The 17,917-nt window shown below is 40.5% G+C and overlaps 1 protein-coding gene across 2 annotated transcripts in view; it reads left to right on the top strand.

The window, feature by feature from the left end:
• Positions 1–17,917, top strand: part of ITGA8 (integrin subunit alpha 8) — a 163,598-nt gene that overhangs the window by 118,055 nt on the left and 27,626 nt on the right. For both annotated transcript variants that reach the window (XM_040967867.1, XM_040967868.1), the window contains 3 exons: positions 115–220; positions 2,292–2,450; positions 8,967–9,095. In XM_040967867.1, coding sequence (XP_040823801.1) covers positions 115–220; positions 2,292–2,450; positions 8,967–9,095 — 394 coding nt within the window. The remainder of the gene's footprint in view (positions 1–114; positions 221–2,291; positions 2,451–8,966; positions 9,096–17,917) is intronic.

Raw genomic sequence — 17,917 nt, 5'->3', positions numbered from 1 at the left:
TTTTTCCCACACATCCTTATTTGTTAAATAAATAAATTGAATATAATTTTAGACCAGTGCAACATCTTTTAGGTGGGCCATCATCAGCCATTAACACACCCTTCCCTGTTGCAGGGTCTCCCACCCGCCTCAGATCATTTTGCCCATTCACAACTGGGAACCTGAAGAGGAGCCTCACCAGGAGGAGGAGGTTGGGCCACTGGTGGAACACATCTATGAGGTACCCATTGTCTAAGCTGAAGTTGTGTTAGGGGGCTATCCTTGCCTAATGCTTTAAGACACCAATCTAAGATCTGAGCTTTACATGCTGGCTTGATTTGTGATATGTATGTAACAGATTGCAATAACTGCAGATACGATCACCTGCTCTTCATTTTGTCTTATGCTCTTCTCTTTATTTTTAAAGTTCTTTATTTTCTTATGAATATTTGAACAGCCTAAAACAAAAATAGCCAGCTCCATAGATTTTGTTTCTTCCTGCATTTTCAGATATCCTTAAAATCTTCCCATCTCTTAAATGGAAACTCACCAACCAGACTGAAAATTTTATGAATTATTTACTATTGTGCCAAAAATTCAAATACAACATATGACATAAGAGGGTGGCAAACATGTAAGAATAAATTTACTACTCACTTAAATATTCAAAATTAGGAATGAATAACTTATTCTGAGATTTAACATGGCTCATGGATCAATAATTGTTTTCCAGAAGCAAAGCAAGTGATGCAGCATTCCTTTCCCTTCAGATGGTAAACTGTGCATAGGGAAAAAATCTGTTGACATCTGAAACATTTGTACTTTTTTATGGTTAGAAACTAAAATATAGCAAATAGTGAGTTTAAGAGTTTTTTTTTTTTTAATAAAGTCACTGCTGTCAGTGCAGCATAGTTATTCCTGTTCATTTCCAGAGATCAGGAGTGGAACTCAGGTGAAACAGCGTACCAAGGCAATTCATGATTGAAGTTCCTTCTCAATGAATGCCTTCTGTTCCTTTCCTATGCCACTCATAGAACCCTTCTGATAAGACTGTGACAGTCATCCCAATTTATGGAGGACATGAATAGCGTTCTGTGGGATTCACATTAAAGCCATTTCAAAACTGATGAGCTGCTTACATCCATGGGGAGGAAGTCTCAACTCCTGTACCATGTCAGTAGGAAAACTTCTACCATCTGCCCTACCCAAAGATGGATTAAAGCTCTGCCTTAAGCTCCTCTGATAACAAAAATGATAACACAGTCCCAGAGCCACTGAGATTAGCAACCTCAGGTGGGGAGGAGGGGGACACAAAAACCTGTGGAATAATTTATTAGAGCTTGTGTGTGCTATTCTTGCTCAAGAGCAATGAAACTTCAAAGTTGAAAAAAAAAATGCAGACTCAGTCATTCCCTAGGGCAACCCTGATTCTAATCTCAGCATATGTGGGTTGTAAAAGTTGAGGGTGATTACCAGTCACGCCAAAAGCAATCATCAAATGTTTCCTAATGTCTCAAAATACTATTATCAGTGAATGCCATGCTTTTTGATAATGTGAATTAATAGGCCACCTAATACGTAAAAGCAATCATACATTAGTATATCGGTCATGATAATTGTCAGAACTGTAGGGAGGGAAAAAGACTCCTGCTAACTTTGAAATGAGTTTTGAAACCACAATAAATTTAAATGTGCTTAGTGTTGGGGGTGAACTGTTTTATGTCCCCTGAATATGAGACTCATATGTGAAAAATGGTCATCTCTCTATGAGATGTGGCCCTCCTCACTAAGATTTGCTGATTAGAATGAAGGGGAGGTCCAGCTTTGCAGTGTATACCCACAGTGAACTGTGATGAGTGCAAGGCCGCCTGGCTGTTGATGGATGGGCGATTCTCTGGGGGGTGAAAGAGAGTGCATCGCATATGGTTGCAATTGACAAGTCAGTAGTCAAGAAAGAGGAGCAAAGTTTCAACATAAAGAAAAAAGATCATGAAGTCTTACAATCATAATTAAAATGGCATTTTTGCACTACTCTTAATATGCATTTAAAGTAACTATCACAAGTATTAGACATAACTAATATGGGCTTCACACTAAGAACTTGACAAATCTAAGAGTTCTCTAAATGTCTGCACATAATATTTTCAGGGATCTTCTCTGAGTAGATTCTGTGTTTTCTTATTTTCCACATCCACAATCTAGATGACTTCAAAGCAGTAGTATGTGCTTTTTAAGAATGAATAAACAGCAGAGTTTGATTCCCTCCCCCTGTCTGGTGCTGTACTGTTCTATAATGTGTCTCTTGCTTGCAGCTGCACAACATTGGACCAAGTACCATTAGTGACACCATACTGGAGGTGGGCTGGCCATTCTCTGCCCGGAATGAGTTTCTTCTCTACATTTTTCATATTCAAACTCTGGGACCTCTGAGGTGTCAAACGAATCCTGATATCAACCCACAGGATATAAAGGTAGGAGTCTGGTCAAACTAGTAGCTTTGTTTATTTCTTATGGTAAAGAGAAAACATTTTAAAAGTGGCTTAGAGAGAGAGAGAGAAAAAAGCAAGGATCAAGCAGTTGGTCAAATAGTAAAGATGCCTGTGTCCCATATTGGATTGCCTGGGTTCAATGCCAGAATCTGGCTCCTAACTCCAGCTTCCTGCTCATGCAGACTCCAGGAGGCAGAAGTGATGGCTCAGATAGTTGGGTTTCTGCCACCTGCATAGGAAACCTGGACTGAGTTCCCAGCGTCGGCTTTGACCTGGCCCAGCCTCAGACTTTAGAGGTTTTGGGAAAATAAATCAGGGGATGGAAACTCTTTTTCTCTGTGTGTCCTTCCCTCTCAAATAAAAAATACACATTAAGAAAAATAAGCAATATAAGTTATTGAATAAATTTTTAGTTTTGTAATTAAAAATATCAAATCTAATTCAAAATATCACACCTAGTAAAATTAAACTTCTCAGAATTTTATTGTTGGTTGTGGTGACAATTCATTTATTTAGCCTATTTCCATAAATGCTTTTTATACAATTAGGGCACCCCAAAAGTTTAAGGAAAAGTGGAACTGAAAGTGGATTTTCAATGAACCTTTTGAATTTCCTATATATGATTCTATGAGTAATGCAACCAAACCAAAATAAAAAAATAGACATGTTTTGAAGAATTAGTATTAAATGCTATTTTAAAATTTTTTTTGGTATATTGCCAAAAACATGAGGATCTTTGCTAAAACACTCTTCCAGCTGTTACCAATAGCAAGTGGTAAAATGTAAGAATTTGCCAAAAGCCATCTCAGTTCCTGAGAAGTCCCAGACTGCAATGTCCAAGACCCTATTCTCTAGAGAACCTTACAGAGATCTCAAAGAAGTGCTATTCAAACTCTCAAATACACCTGAATCACCAGGAGAATCTGTTAGCAGGCAGAGTGTAAGGAGAGGCCTTGGGTTCTACCTCTGCATAACAGCCCACAGCCTGTCCATGCACCTAGTCTGCTGGCCACATTTTAACAAGGAGTTCAAATGTCCAAGGAACTCATTCTATTTGGATTAAGATGTCAATTGGGCCTGGATTCCATTTAGGAAGGAGAGTAATTAATTACCATAAGCTCTTGGAAATGCCAACTTTGTATGACCAAACCTTGTTGATCCAGTGTTGTCCTCAGAACTGCTTTCAAGAATGAACGTGTCCTGGGAGCAAGGACACAGGGTCTCTGGTCTCTGTTGGAGCTGGTGCTGAGGAAAACTTACTGAGGTGTTGACACTGCCACCTACCACACACATCTGCCTCTACTCCCAGCCAGTGACATGGGGTCATCCCATGGTAACAGACTCTTTTCCACCCAATGCGCCTCTATTCTGTGAAAGTCTAAAATGGGGCTCAGTGGTAAATGACTTACAGGGCAACAAACTTCTTGACATCCCACTTATATTAATAATAATAAAGCCACTTACATTATGTGATGTTACTTAAAGGTACTTTTTCCTTGGACTTATCTTCCCCCCATTTCCTCTTTCCTTGGTTTTCACTCAAATGATTTTAATGTCTTCAAGAATAACATCATGTTATAAAATAACACCATCAAATGTTAATGTGTAACATGTAAAATTAAAACTTTCCCATGCCCTGTCCTGTATTTAACATACACTACAGATCTAAATATATACGGTACATCTGACCTCAAATGTGGACTCTTGGGGCCCATGATTATGCAGAAGGCTCTGCTGCTCTCTAAATGCAATGTTTACTTTGCATCTGACATTATTTATATGTATTTGTATATATTATATAGCTTGTTTAACATGTACCACGTTGGCTGTAAGTTGTTTGTTTCTCTGGGTCAATTTAGCAATCATTTACAGGGACTGGGAAGGTACTAACAGACAACTTGTCCTAAGTTTTGACAGATCCATGCAACCTCGGGGGTTTTATGGACTGAGCACCTGAAATGCTCTGCTCTACTTAGCTGTACTTTTAATACTTGTGACACACAGTGATTTGAAATCTGTCCAAAGTTTGCAATTTATTGAAAAGATTGATTTATTTACTTGAAAGGCAGAGTGACAGAGCAAGAGTGAGAGATACTGATTCCCTCCCCAAATGCCTGTAATAACGGGCTGTGTCAGGCAGAAGCCAGGCGCCAAGAGTCAGGAACTCCATCCATGTGTTCAAAACAGATGACAGGGGTCCATGTATTTGAATCATCTTCTGCTGCCTTCTCAGGCTCATTGGTTGGAAGCTGGATTGGAAGCAAAGCAGGTGGGACTCAAATCTGTGCTTTGATATGGCATGCCCGCATCAGAGGTGGCAATTTAACCCACTATGCCGCTATGCCCATCCTAGGTTAGCAATTTCTTTTTGAAAATTTATCTACTTTTATTTGAAAGGCAGACTTTCAGAGAGAGAGAATGACAGACAGAATATGAGAATCTTCTATTCACTGGTTCACTCCCCAGATGGCAGCAATAGCCAGGTTACCAAATAGGCTAATTTCTATAATGTATCCTAGCTATGTTCATTTTCTAAAACAATCTATGAAAACTCTAAAGCTTGACTACCATATGAAGTAATAGTGGCCCCAAACTAGTAACAGTTATACATTATGAATTCATATGAAAGTTGAAAGATTCTGCTTTTAGGTACTCAGAATGCTTTAACCTAGATCTCATGTCCCAGAGAACACACACACACACACACACACACACACACACACACACACACACACACACACACACACACACACAAATTGTGTCAACAGACTCAAGAAGTTGATAATCAGAGGTTTTTTTGTTTTTGTTTTTTTTGGCAGTGTCTATAAACAATTAGGAACTCCTGAAAACAATTTTCTTTCTAAACTATCTAGCAGTTACCAGTAGCGGCTTGGGTACAAAGGGAAGTTAAGCAGTTACCAGCTTTGTGCTTTAAGCTCTCCAGCACCCAGAACCCCGAGCACAAAAGAACTGCTCTCCAGTCTCAGGTTAGAGCAACATTACCAGTGTGGTTCCACGGGTTCCTTTATGAGAAGATAGGCAGCAGGTGCTGCTGATAACAACGGCATCCTAGAGTCCATTTTCCGCCCTTTCGAGGAGGCTCCAGTCCCCTCCGACCAGGGGAACTTCCTGAAGTCATGGGATTTCTTTTCCCACCACATTTTCCTCCTCAGCTGTTCTGTTAAGTTCTTTGTGGCCAAATCTCTCTTGTGGTCAGGTACAGTTTTTCTTTTAACTCCTTCCCTCATGAATTCTCATTTCTGCCCACATAACACTGAGAAGAGATCTTCCTCCATGGCCTCTTCCCAACCCTCTCACAGACTTCTAGGAAAGCTTGCTTATGGAAAAAAAAATCCTCACACTCAGTCGTTCCAAGGAACCCATGCCACCAACACTAAGGCCATAATATCTACTCCACCTTTAGTTTCCTCATTTTTGCCCATTTCCCTTCTAGGCAAACTCTTTCCATCTAAATATCAGAATTTGACATAATGTACTTAATATAGTGGGTTTTTTTTTTTAATTTTTAAAATTGCTCATCTGGTAACAGTCTTGGGTATTTTTCTTTATTACAAATACTGTTTTATGGCATCAAAGCCATGTTGAGGATTAAGTGAGTTTTTTTGTATTTTGTGGACTGGCTTGAGAACATAACCATGATTTCAAACATCATTTCAAAAGAGAAATGCATTCTACATGCCAAGCATCTAGCTTCAATGCTTCTGAAATACAACCCAACTAAAATTGGATGTGCCTTCCAAAGGCAACATGAGTCTCAAAGTTTAGTGAGACCCAAATGAGGTACAGTTTTCCCTACTGGGATTGGTAGTCTCATTTTTACAACAAGTTACCCAAATATCCTCAGAATCTGAAGAGGGGACCCTGACTGCCTTACGGAGCCACCACCATGACTATTCTGCCACCTGCAGCTGCTTTTAGAAACAATGGCCAACGCGTCTCACTCACAAACCACCTCACTCACTACCCAGATGCACAATGTCAAAAACTAACCTTGACCAAGGGAAAAGGAAGCATGCACACAGGTACTTCCAGATATCAAACACCCATACCTGCTTCATGTTGGTCTTCATGAAATTTATTCAGCTTGATTTGCTCATGTTGTTCAAATCTAGAGTCTGGGGATTCAGGAATGTTAGAGTGAGCTACATGACCCTTCAGCTCCCCATCTGAGGCAACCAAGGTCTGCCGAAAGCCAGCACAGGACTGAGCTCAATCCTTCCCACTTTAACTTTTGCCTGTTTCAGGTGGAGCAGTTGCTGATTTGGGGCTTTTGTTTCAGGACAGGTGCTATTCCATCAAGTCCATTCACCTGTCTTCTATAGTCCACAGGGTATAAGCAGATGCCCGTGAAGCTTCTGCTCCAAGGCTTCGTGGGCTAAGTCAGAGGGCAGCAGTTTCCTCACATTGTCCCATCCAAAAAATTTTGAAACACCAGCTGTCTGCTGCATCCAGACCAATCTGCAACACCTAATTTGTTCCAGATCCTTCTCGGAATAAAATTTTAGAGCTGAGTGCAACATTGCTCAACTCTCCTAAAGGCATAAACTAATTATTTCAAACTATCAATTTTCTTATTTCGTTGGGATTGGGTTTGGAGTTTCCTTTAGACAAGCTATGATCTTTAGATAAGATGAGGTTGAAAATGTAAATCCAATTCAGGAACCCGAGGTTTCATAGAAAAAATAATTTTAATTGGCAAGCCTTTGACCTAAACAGCCCAGTGTGAGATGCTAAGGGCCCAGACATTGGAGAAGACAAACAAGGTACAAGGTACACCTGTGTTAACAGTATTCCAGGTCTAAGTTCAGGAAATTAGAATCCTGAGATTAACATGAACAACATTGGATTGGGAAGAACCTACCACCAGAGAAACCAGCCCCATGTGTGAAATCTGTCCTGGGAGTGATGGAGAGCAGGAGGTCGCCGCCAAGGCCCAGGCTCTTGAACAAGACCAGTCCCACAGGAAGCACAAATTACAACCAGAGTGCACAAATGGGAAAAGCAGGAACGCAGAGCCAGCTCATTCGTCAAGGATTACAGCCCTGCCTGCAGACTGGTTTTTAAAACCAGCGGGTGTGCAGACAGTGGCTTGGCTTGGCAGATTTGCATAGTTTGGTCTTATCCTTAAGAGTTCTTTCTTCTTTTATAATCACCTCCTTTTACTGGTTCTCATTACTCACAGTACAGGGACACTTGCTACTGCCTAGAACTACAGTTCCCTTTTCTGTGTTTCCTTTTCTCTCTCACTCACACACATACACACCTGTAAAATCAAGACATAAAAAAGAAGAAAAACCATCTAGTATGTATTTCCTGTTAACTACTGATTTCTTCTTTTTGGAACCATCTTAAGGGCCTTGAACATTTAGATCCATCCCATTATTTCACAGTAAAAGCTTTATTTGAGATCTGCTATCTGCCTCCTTTCATGCTCAGCCTTCTGCTATAAATACTACTTTCAGGAAAACAAAAAAGGTGTTCCTCATTTCAGAAGCTCTAACCAGGAGAATTTTATCTGGTACTAATTGCCTTTCTCCCCGGTGCTAACGTTTTATTAACAACTCCAACCAGCTCCTGAAGCTTGGCCTCTCCATCCTGCCACATATGAATCTATCTTACAGGGATGCACACTTTGATTGAGGAAATCCATGCATCTTGTCCTCTTAGCAGCATCTGTAGAGCCAAATCGCAACCAACGAAGAGAGAACATCATCACTGATGCCTGTTTCTTTTAACCCTATCTTCTGAGATGGTCTTACAGGTCCCCATATGTATCTTAAAAAAGTAAATTCAGTCTGTTCACAAACTAAGGGAAGTATCAGCATCATCACAGAGTGTGCTGATTCTTTTAGTCTTGCCTCGTACAATCTTTTCAAGAAGAAAAAAAATGCTTTTTTTCTCTACCCACAAATTCTTAACATTTATGTCTTAAAGAAAATGACACAGTACACTAAACCCTGGGCTTGTCTCCACTTAGAGCTAATGATAGACAAAGAAGTATGTAGGACTAGTTCCCCCATTTCTGTGCTGAGAATATCTAAGATCCAAAGACACTGGGTTCTTGACCACATGGAGCTGCTTCCCCTTGGCTGCCCCCTCCTTTTTCTGCCAGCCCAGGTTCCATCTCCTCAGTCTAACCAGCTCCACAAATACAGAGAGGAACGGAACAAGAGAAAAGTAAACTCATACCTGAACAAAGTGGCTCTACACTTTCTTATGCATATGGGGAAATTACTCTTCTTTGAAACCTTGACTTTTAAAGATAAACTTCATGAATTCCAGGGTCAGGAGGTTGGTAAGGTGCGTCCCTTGTCAGGGCAGGTCACTGCACCATCATTACATCACAACCTGTGTGAAATTCCCAAGGAATCCAAAGCGGGTTAGATTCAGTTGGGAAATACTGCCTAGAGGGCAAGGTTAGTGAAAAGTGAACCATTATTTGTGTCTTGTCACGTGACTCTCATCTTCTGTTTGCAGCCTGCTGCACCCCCAGAGGACACCCCTGAGCTCAGCGCCTTTTTGCAAAACTCCACCATTCCTCATCTTATCAGGAAGAGGGATGTGCCGGTGGCCCAGCTCCACAGACAGAGCCCAGCCAAAATCCTGGTGAGTTGCCTCTGTATGCACAGAGCCAAAGGGAAGTATTGGGTTAGACAGACTGTCCAGCATACAGCTGGTTTTTATTTCTGGTACTGTTTTTGGTCTGCTCTAGGCCTTTCTGAACAGCATACTTGTTGATACAGGAGGGTCACTTTCCCATGAGGACTGAGAAATACTGACAATAGAGTCCTCTAAACCTGCCTTGGAGGCTGCTTATAGAAATAATGATGCAAACATCACATGTGTTCTTTTGTCCCTTTCATAACATGTTCAATTGATGGCCCAACCACAGACACTGGGCTGCTTAGAATTTGCAGCAAACTGGGCAAGCACTTTTCCTCCAGTTGACCCATGAGTTGATGCACCTGTGTCTGAATCTTGGCAGTCCTATGTTTGTCAAGACAGGCAAAAGTACTGTGTTCAGGTTGCTTGGGCCAAATTCCCTGGACAGTCAGAGAATTGGGATCTGTAGTAATTCTAGAAGACTGGGCTTAATCTGATCTTTGCAAAGCTGAAGGTGGCATTCATGGGTCAGTGTTTTGATACAGTTCTCCCACTTATGCCAATGCCATTTCTATAGCATTGTTATCTCCCATGAATATCTATTCCCTTCTCTATGACACAAAGACATAGAGTGTGTGTCACGGTTTAGTTCATCTGTGTTCCACAGACCAGCTCCATAAGCAATTAGGAAATTACAACCACAATCCCTAAAGGTCACCTCCAAACTCAAGAACTTCTTCCACACCAAATGAAACAATGCTCAGAAACTTGGGGAAGGAACAGACCAACTGAGAATCCCCAGTGTCTGGGATAGGAGTAGCTGCCAAGCAGGTACTTTTTGTCCCAAAGTGACAACTCAAAAACTCAATCTGGGACACTTTAGCTTGTGTTGATGCTGAATCCACAACCACAATGCTGAGCCAAGAAGCAAACAAAAGGGAGGGATCTTGGGTAAATGAGCCAATAAAGAAGGGAAGGCCAGGTTACAGCTGGCAGAGCACCCTTTGCCAAGGAGGGCACACTATTATTTTTATAGGCAATAATGACTGTTACCCATGGATTGGGAGCCACTGGACACTCAAATCCATGTGGCTGGCTCACTCTATGCACATTCATCCCAGCAAATTGGGGTCATTTCTGGGCTTGCCCAGGTGGCACAGTGCTCTGGCTTCTGGAACACTTGCTTCACTTGCCCATCATGTAGAAAGCCTAGGAGAACAAGTAAAGATGTTCAAAAAAAAAATGTTTGCTTTGCTGAGCACTTTTCTCCAGGGTGCAGCTCAGCTCTTGTTTCACTTTTGGAGTGGATGATGCAGTGATGATCTCCACAAGATGATTTCTAATAAGTCCCTAAACTCACCTCCAGGTTACCTGTGATGTATCGGTTAACATGTTCTTAATCTTCCTCCCTGGCCCTTAGGTTCTTAACCCTAAAACCATTAAGCAAATGACATATTGCAAGCAATTTGAAAAATAGTATTCAATCTGACTAAATTCATTAGCCACTCCACCCCCTACTGATGTAAAAGAAAATGATTGTTACAATCATATGTGAGTAATATTTGAAGAATATAATTATGCTAGCCAGTTAAGAAGCAGAAATAATTTGAGATGGTTGGAGGAACAAATCCATGCTGGAGAAATCAAATCCCTGATTTTAGCATTTCTGTCACCAAAAGAAGTAATAAAAAAGCTTAATTTCTAAAGTAGGAAAGTTTAGAGAAAGCATTTTAGAACATAAAACATACAATGATGGTAGGAATGAATGTTAACAATTATTTTCCCCCTAAACTAAAGCAGTGGACTCAATGGGTATAAACAACATTCCACTCTAAGTGAAATGAAATGGTGACTGTATGTGTGTGCATGTGTGTATTTGTTTGTTGAGGAAGGCAGAGCCAGCGAAGTTTCAATAAAAGATGTCGGCCAAGGAAAGACAGACAAAGGGGGTGAATCTAGGCACTCAATGGGTAATGTATATAAACAACGTTTCACTCTAATTAATGGAATGGGGTGTGGTGATGTGCATGTATGTGTGTGTGTGTGTGTGTGTTGTGTTGTGTTTTGGGAAAGTTCCAATAAAAGAAAAGATTAAGCTCAGAAAAGACAGATGAAAGGGGTGAATACAAATAGTCCTGGAGCAGCTAGGGAGGCACCAGGAGAGAGCAATACTTCATCCTACTGTGTAATCCATAGGCTTGACGTACATGATTCCAAGACCCAGATGAATGCCCTCCGGCTATAGATCCTCCCTTTCCCTTCACCTAGGGGTCCTAGTCTGAGTCATCATAATATTGAGAAGGCATGTGGGTTTTGAGGAAGACAGACAAGGTAGTAAGTTGGAGACCTAGGGAGAAGTTCTAAAGTTGGCTTCCTTTCTAGTTTTGTGCTTCTGTATTTTTCCTTGATTAAATTTACATTAAAATGGGGGTTGGAGGCTGGGGGACTGAGCAGATATTGAGCCAGTAGTTGAGACATTCCTCAATTCCTCAATTCCCATGTCCTTTGTCAGAGTACCCATGATGGCTCTTGATTGAACTCCCTGCATATTAATGCAGAACCTGGAGGCAGTAGGTGATTGCTCAAGTAACTGGGTCCCTGCTGCCCACATGGGAGACCTGGATTGAGCTCCCAGCTTAGGCCATGACAGGCATCTGGGGAGAGAGCTAGTGAATGGGAGCTTCCTGTTTCTCTCTGTGTCTGTCTCAGAGATAGCATGATAAAAATGTTTGTAAGACTCTGATACTATTAAATATGTAAACTCTTGGAGGTTGAACAATATGCTATTAAATGAGCAATGGGTCAGAGAATAAATTAAAGATAAGATCAAAAAATTTATGGAAACCAACAAAAACTTAAATACAACATTCCAAAACTTGTGGGACAACACCAAAGCAGTGCTGCATGGTAAGCTCATTGCAATTGGTACTTATGTCAAGGCCCAAGACAGACACCAAATACAGGAATTAAACACACACCACTGGGAACTGGAAAAACAGCAGCAAAATGACCCCACAAACAATAGGAAACAAGAAATCATCAAAACAAGGAAGGAGATAGTGGAAATCAAATAGAAAAAAAATAATAATACACAAAATCAATGAATCAAACAGCTGATTTTTTGAGAAGATAAACAAAATAGACACCCCACTGGCCCAAATGACAAAGAAAAAGCAAGAGAAAGCGAGAATTAATAGCATCAAGGAGGAAAAAGGCAACATAACAACAGACACTGCAACTGTTAAGAAAATAATTAGAAATTACAAACAACTGTACTCCAGCAAATCGGAAGACCACCAGGAAATGGAAAAATTCCTAGACTCCCAAGGCAGAGATTGATTCAGAGATTAAGGAACTCCCAACAAAGAAAAGCCCAGGTCCAGACAGTTTCACTGCAGAGTTCTACATAACATTCCAAGCAGAGCTAACCCCAATCCTCTACAAACTCTTCAAAACAATAGAAAAGGAAGCAACCCTTCCAAACTCATTCTATGAAGCCAATATCACCTTAATCCCAAAACTGGATAGAGAATTAACAGAGAAGGAAAACTACAGACCGATCTCCCTGATGAACATTGATGCTAAGATCCTCAACAAAATCCTAGCCAATAGAATTAAAAAAAAATCAGACAGATCATTCATCCAGACTGAGTAGGATTTATCCCTGGAATGCAGGGATGGTTCAACATTTGGAAATCCATAAATATAATACACCACACCCAAAAAACTGAAGAACAAAAAATCATATAATAGTATCAATAGACGCAGAAAAAGCTTTTGACAAAATCCAACACCATTTCATGCTAAAAACCCTAACCAAGGTAGTTATAGAAGGAACAATTCACAACATAATCAAAGCAATATATGAAAAACCCAATGCCAGCATCATACTGAATGGAGAAAAACTGGAGCCCTTTCCACTGAGATCTGGAACAAGACAAGGATGTCCGCTATCCCCACTGCTATTCAACATAGTCCTAGAGGTGCTTGCAGAGGCCATAAGACAAGAAAAAGAAATCAAAGGAATTCAAATGGGAAATGAAGAAGTTAAGCTTTCACTATTCACAGATGACATGATCCTTTACATAGAAGAACCAAGAGGCTCAATACAGAGACTGCTAGAACTTACACAAGAGTTTGGTAGAGTGGCAGGGTACAAAATAAATGAACGAAAATCAACAGCCATAGTGTATGCAAATAGCCCCAAGACGGAAAAATATCTAACCAGCAGGGTACCATTCAAAATAACAGAGAAGATGAAGTATTTAGGAATAAATGTAACTAAAAATGTAGGAGACCTCTTTGAAGAAAACTACAAAAACTTAAAAAAGAAATTGAGGGAGACCTCAAAAGATGGAGAAACATATCATGCCCCTGGATAGGTAAAATCAATATCATTAAAATGTCCATATATACAATCAACGCAATCCCAATCAAATTACCCAAAACATTCTTCACAGAACTGGAAAAAATGATAAAAAAAAAAAAGGTTCACCTGGAAACACACACAGAAAAACATGAATAGCTAGAACCATCCTGAAGAATAGGAAGTGAACAGGAGGGGATCAGAATTCTGGACCTCTGGACATACTATAGGGCAGTGGTTATCAAAACAACCTAGTACTGGCACAAAGATAGAGAAGGATCAATGGAGCAGAATAGAAGCAACAGAAGGGAACCCACACAGACACAGCCAAATAATCTTTGACAAAAAAAAAAAAACAGGCGACAATCCATGCAAATGGGAAGGTCTCTTTAATAAATGCTGTTGGGACAACTGGTTAACAGCCTGCAGAAACAAGAAGATAGACCCACATCTTTCACCATACACCAAGATCAAAGCTAAATGGATAAAAGACCTAAGCCTACATCCAGAAACCTTCAAACTTTTTGAAGAAAACATTGGAAACGCCATGCAAGATTTAGGTGTAGGCCCCGACTTCCTAAAAAACACCAAAAGCAATAACAATCAAGACCAAAATAAACAAATGGGACTACATCAAACTAAGAAGCTTCTGTACAGCAAAGGAAACAATCAACAAAGTAAAAAAGCAACCCACAGAATGGGAGAAGATCTTTGCACACTACATAGGTGATAGGGGGCTAATCCAGAATATACAAAGATCCCCAGAACAACCAAAACATCAAAACAAACAAATCACTCAAGAAATGGGCACGAGAAATGGACAGACATTTCACAGAGGAACAAACCCAATTGGCAAACATGAAAAATGCTCAAGTTCCCTGGCAGTAAGGGAAATCCAAATTAAGACATCAATGAGGTACCACCTAATGCCAGTAAGAATGGCTCATATACAAAAAAAACACGAACAATACTTGCTGGCGAGGATGTGGGGAAAAGGGAACCCTACTGCACTGTTGGTGGGACTGCAGGTTGGTACAGCCTCTATGGAAATCAGTATGGAGAACACTTATACAACTGAAAATATGCATACCATATGACCCAGCAATAGCACTCCTAGGAATATATCGAAAACACCTTTTACATGAGAAACCAACATGCACCCCCATGTTCATAGCAGCACAATCAATAATTGCAAAAACTTGGAAGCAACCAAAATACTCATCAACAGAAGACTGGATAAGAAAGCTATGGTTCATCTACTCCATGGAATACTACTCAGCTATTTTTAAAAAAATGAAATGCAGTTCCTTGTGGTCAAATGGGCCCCATTGGAAACCATTATGCTAAGGGAAATGAGCCAATCCCACAAGGTTAGATACCACATTTGCCTTAATATAAGATGAAATGATGTCAATCCGAAAAATAGTACCTGTAAATTGTCATATTATTTCAACCTCAAACAGCCTGTATTACAAGCAATATGATATTGTGATGTAACCAATGAGCGAACAATCAATGTGAGTCAGACTGCTTATGATCTACATCAAAGAACTGCAAAACCTAATATACTTTTAATATCCTATGTTATTCCATAATGGGGTAGGAAAGCAGAGAAATCTTCCACCTCCTTAGAATGAGTGTGGAGGATGTGAAGTATAACCTATCAAGAATATATCAGGTAAATTATAGATAACAGACTCGAATCAGCATTAGACATTAGCAAAACTATAAAGACATACAGAGGGAATCAAGAGTGATCCTGACAACCTCTTAACAGGAGGTCATTAGCACAGATCAGGGGCGACCCCACAAGGGAACAGGAGGACAGGAGGAGGCTTGTATGACAACCCTGGAGACTCCCAGATCCTCACCTAGGACTATCGGTACGGGCACCAAGGGCTATATCCCAACTTCCAAGGAGACCACTGGGAATTGGACTGCCCTTGTAGGCCAAGAACTCCGAGGTCATCCACTCCCTTTCAGATCGCTCACATGGGATAAAAGATGCTCAGATCCTTCCTTACAGGATCCGATGTTATTGGAACAATAACCAGGAACCCTGAGTGGACCTCAGAAACAGAACAGTAAACTTTCTTCAGGACTCAGAAGGGGAGCTCTCTCTGGTCCTCACTTAGTTCCAATTTTGATTCCAATCCTCTCTTGCAATGCCCATCAGGGTTGCTCCGGAGCGCCCGCCGCTAAAAATTATTAGATTAGATAGTCAGGGACCAATAAGGAAAGCTCAGAACCAATAAGGAAAGGGTCAGCTTGGACTCACTTACTAGGAAGGACACAAAGATTAGTTACTCCTCACTAAGGTATTGAAGATTTCTCTGCACACCCCTCCTAAAACTGTTCTGCGCCTCAATTGTTGACATATGCTGTCTTAGAGTTACAAGCCAGTTTGGACTATCCTAAATTTGCCAAGTTCAGTAAACATTATGCATCAACATTATAAACTGCTAAATACTAAAATGAAAATAGATACAAGACAGCCAAATAGTACCCTATAGCCATTTTAAGGTGTATAGCAGCCAGTAGTGTATAAACCAAAATAGAGATGTCAATAAAGTAGTCACAGGACGTGGTTAAGAACTTGCATTTTCTAACATAGTGGTCACTCAATACCATGTCAATTAACTCCATAATGTTGTAAACTGTTGTTGATGTTATGTTGGGGCTTTTAATTGGTCGGGATGATATTCTGCCAGCTCTGCTTTCAGACCAGAAATGGTCTCCCCAAGAAACCATTGAATTTATCTGGACAATAAGATGCTGGACTTTATGCATGGTACATGCTTGCAATGAAAGAATCATGACTGGATCTGAACTGTAATACTGCAACAAGGTAGAGGAATCCACCATGGGGGAATGGTACGGGCAGGGGTTGGGGGAATCCCAGAGCCTATGAAACTGTGTCATAAAATGAAATGTAATTAATTAATTTTAAAAAACTCTGATACTATTAATCATTTAGTTCAGATCAAACAGGATTATACCATTTTGCATTGATTTTTTTCTAGAAAATTCTAAATATTACCTGTCCCATGATTCACCCCTTATTAGTAATAGAAAAGAGCCACCAAAAGAGGATATTGGGCGAAAGAGACACACACCACAGTTCTGTGTCTCATGGAACCAACGTTTCAGTTCAGGAAGAACAGTGATTTCTGCAGATCAATGGTGGCAGTGGGATACATGTAATTAATGCTCCAGAATTTACTCTAAAATGGTTCTAAACATACAAAGTTTATCTTACACTCTCTTTGAAAAATACTTATATAATCATCTGGAAATGTTTCAAACATGGGAATAGAAAAGTACAGTCAAATCTTAAATAATTAATTAAATTTAAATCAAGTTAGGAGTCATAACAGAAGTGCAAAAAAACTATGGCTATTGGCAGATTATAATTCAAGTAAATTTTAAGACACTAAAATGTATCCAAATCATGTATGAGTGTTAATTTACTTTTAATAACACTCTGCACATTGTTATTTTTTTAAGATTTATTTATTTTTATTACAAAGTCAGATATACAGAGAGGAGGAGAGATAGAGAGGAAGATCTTCTCGCAACGGTCAGTGCTGTGCTGATCTGGAGCCAAGAGCCAGGAACTTCCTCCAGGTCTCTAACATGGGTGCAGGATCCCAGAGCACTGGGCCATCCTTGACTGCTCTCCTGGTCCACAGGCAGGGAGCTGGAAGGAAAGTGGGGCTGTCGGGATTAGAACCGGCGCCCATATGGGATCCCGGGCGTGCTAGGCGAGGACCTTAACCACTGCGCCACCGCGCCGGGCCCCAATTTCCTTTTTTTTAAAAAAATATTTATTTTATTGGAAAGGCAGATGCACAGAGAGGAGGAGAGACAGAGACTATCTGGTGATTCACCCCCAAGTGGCCGCAATGGCTGGTGCTGCGCCGATCCGAAGCCAGGAGCCAGGAACTTCTTTCTGGGTCTCCTACACGGGTGCAGGGTTCCAAGGCTTTAGACCTGCCTCGACTGCTTTCCCAGGCCACAAGCAGGGAGCTGGATGGGAAGTGGAGCTGCCGGGATTAGAACCGACGCCCAGATGGGATCCCGGCACATTCAAGGTGAAGACCTTAACCATTACGCTATTGCACCAGGCCCGTTCTTCAATTTCTGCTTCTGTGTGTATCTCATGAGTACTCTGAGGTAGTGAAAATCCACGATTAAGATTCTGTTGAAATTATTGTGCTTGGATTTTCAGATAATTCTTTTTACTTCCTTTGTTATTTATTAAGCATTTTTGATGTAAGATTATTTTTCACCTCTGATTATCACAGAAATTCATTTGCCTGCAAATGATTGCCAAGGCAATCCTTGACTTCCAAATAGGACTTTTCCTTAGATTTAATTCTCTCTGTCTTACTGGCTAAAAATGCAAATCAGAATGCCTCTCCATGTCCTCAAGTCAAAACAGCTATGGAAAGAGCGT

The sequence above is a fragment of the Ochotona curzoniae genome, unplaced genomic scaffold (genome assembly GCF_017591425.1).
Source record: "Ochotona curzoniae isolate NIBS_2020 unplaced genomic scaffold, NIBS_Ocur_1.0 scaffold_4683, whole genome shotgun sequence".
Lineage (NCBI taxonomy): Eukaryota > Metazoa > Chordata > Mammalia > Lagomorpha > Ochotonidae > Ochotona > Ochotona curzoniae.
Note: the sequence above shows the minus strand (reverse complement) of the source record. Positions and strands in the feature narration are given on the sequence as shown.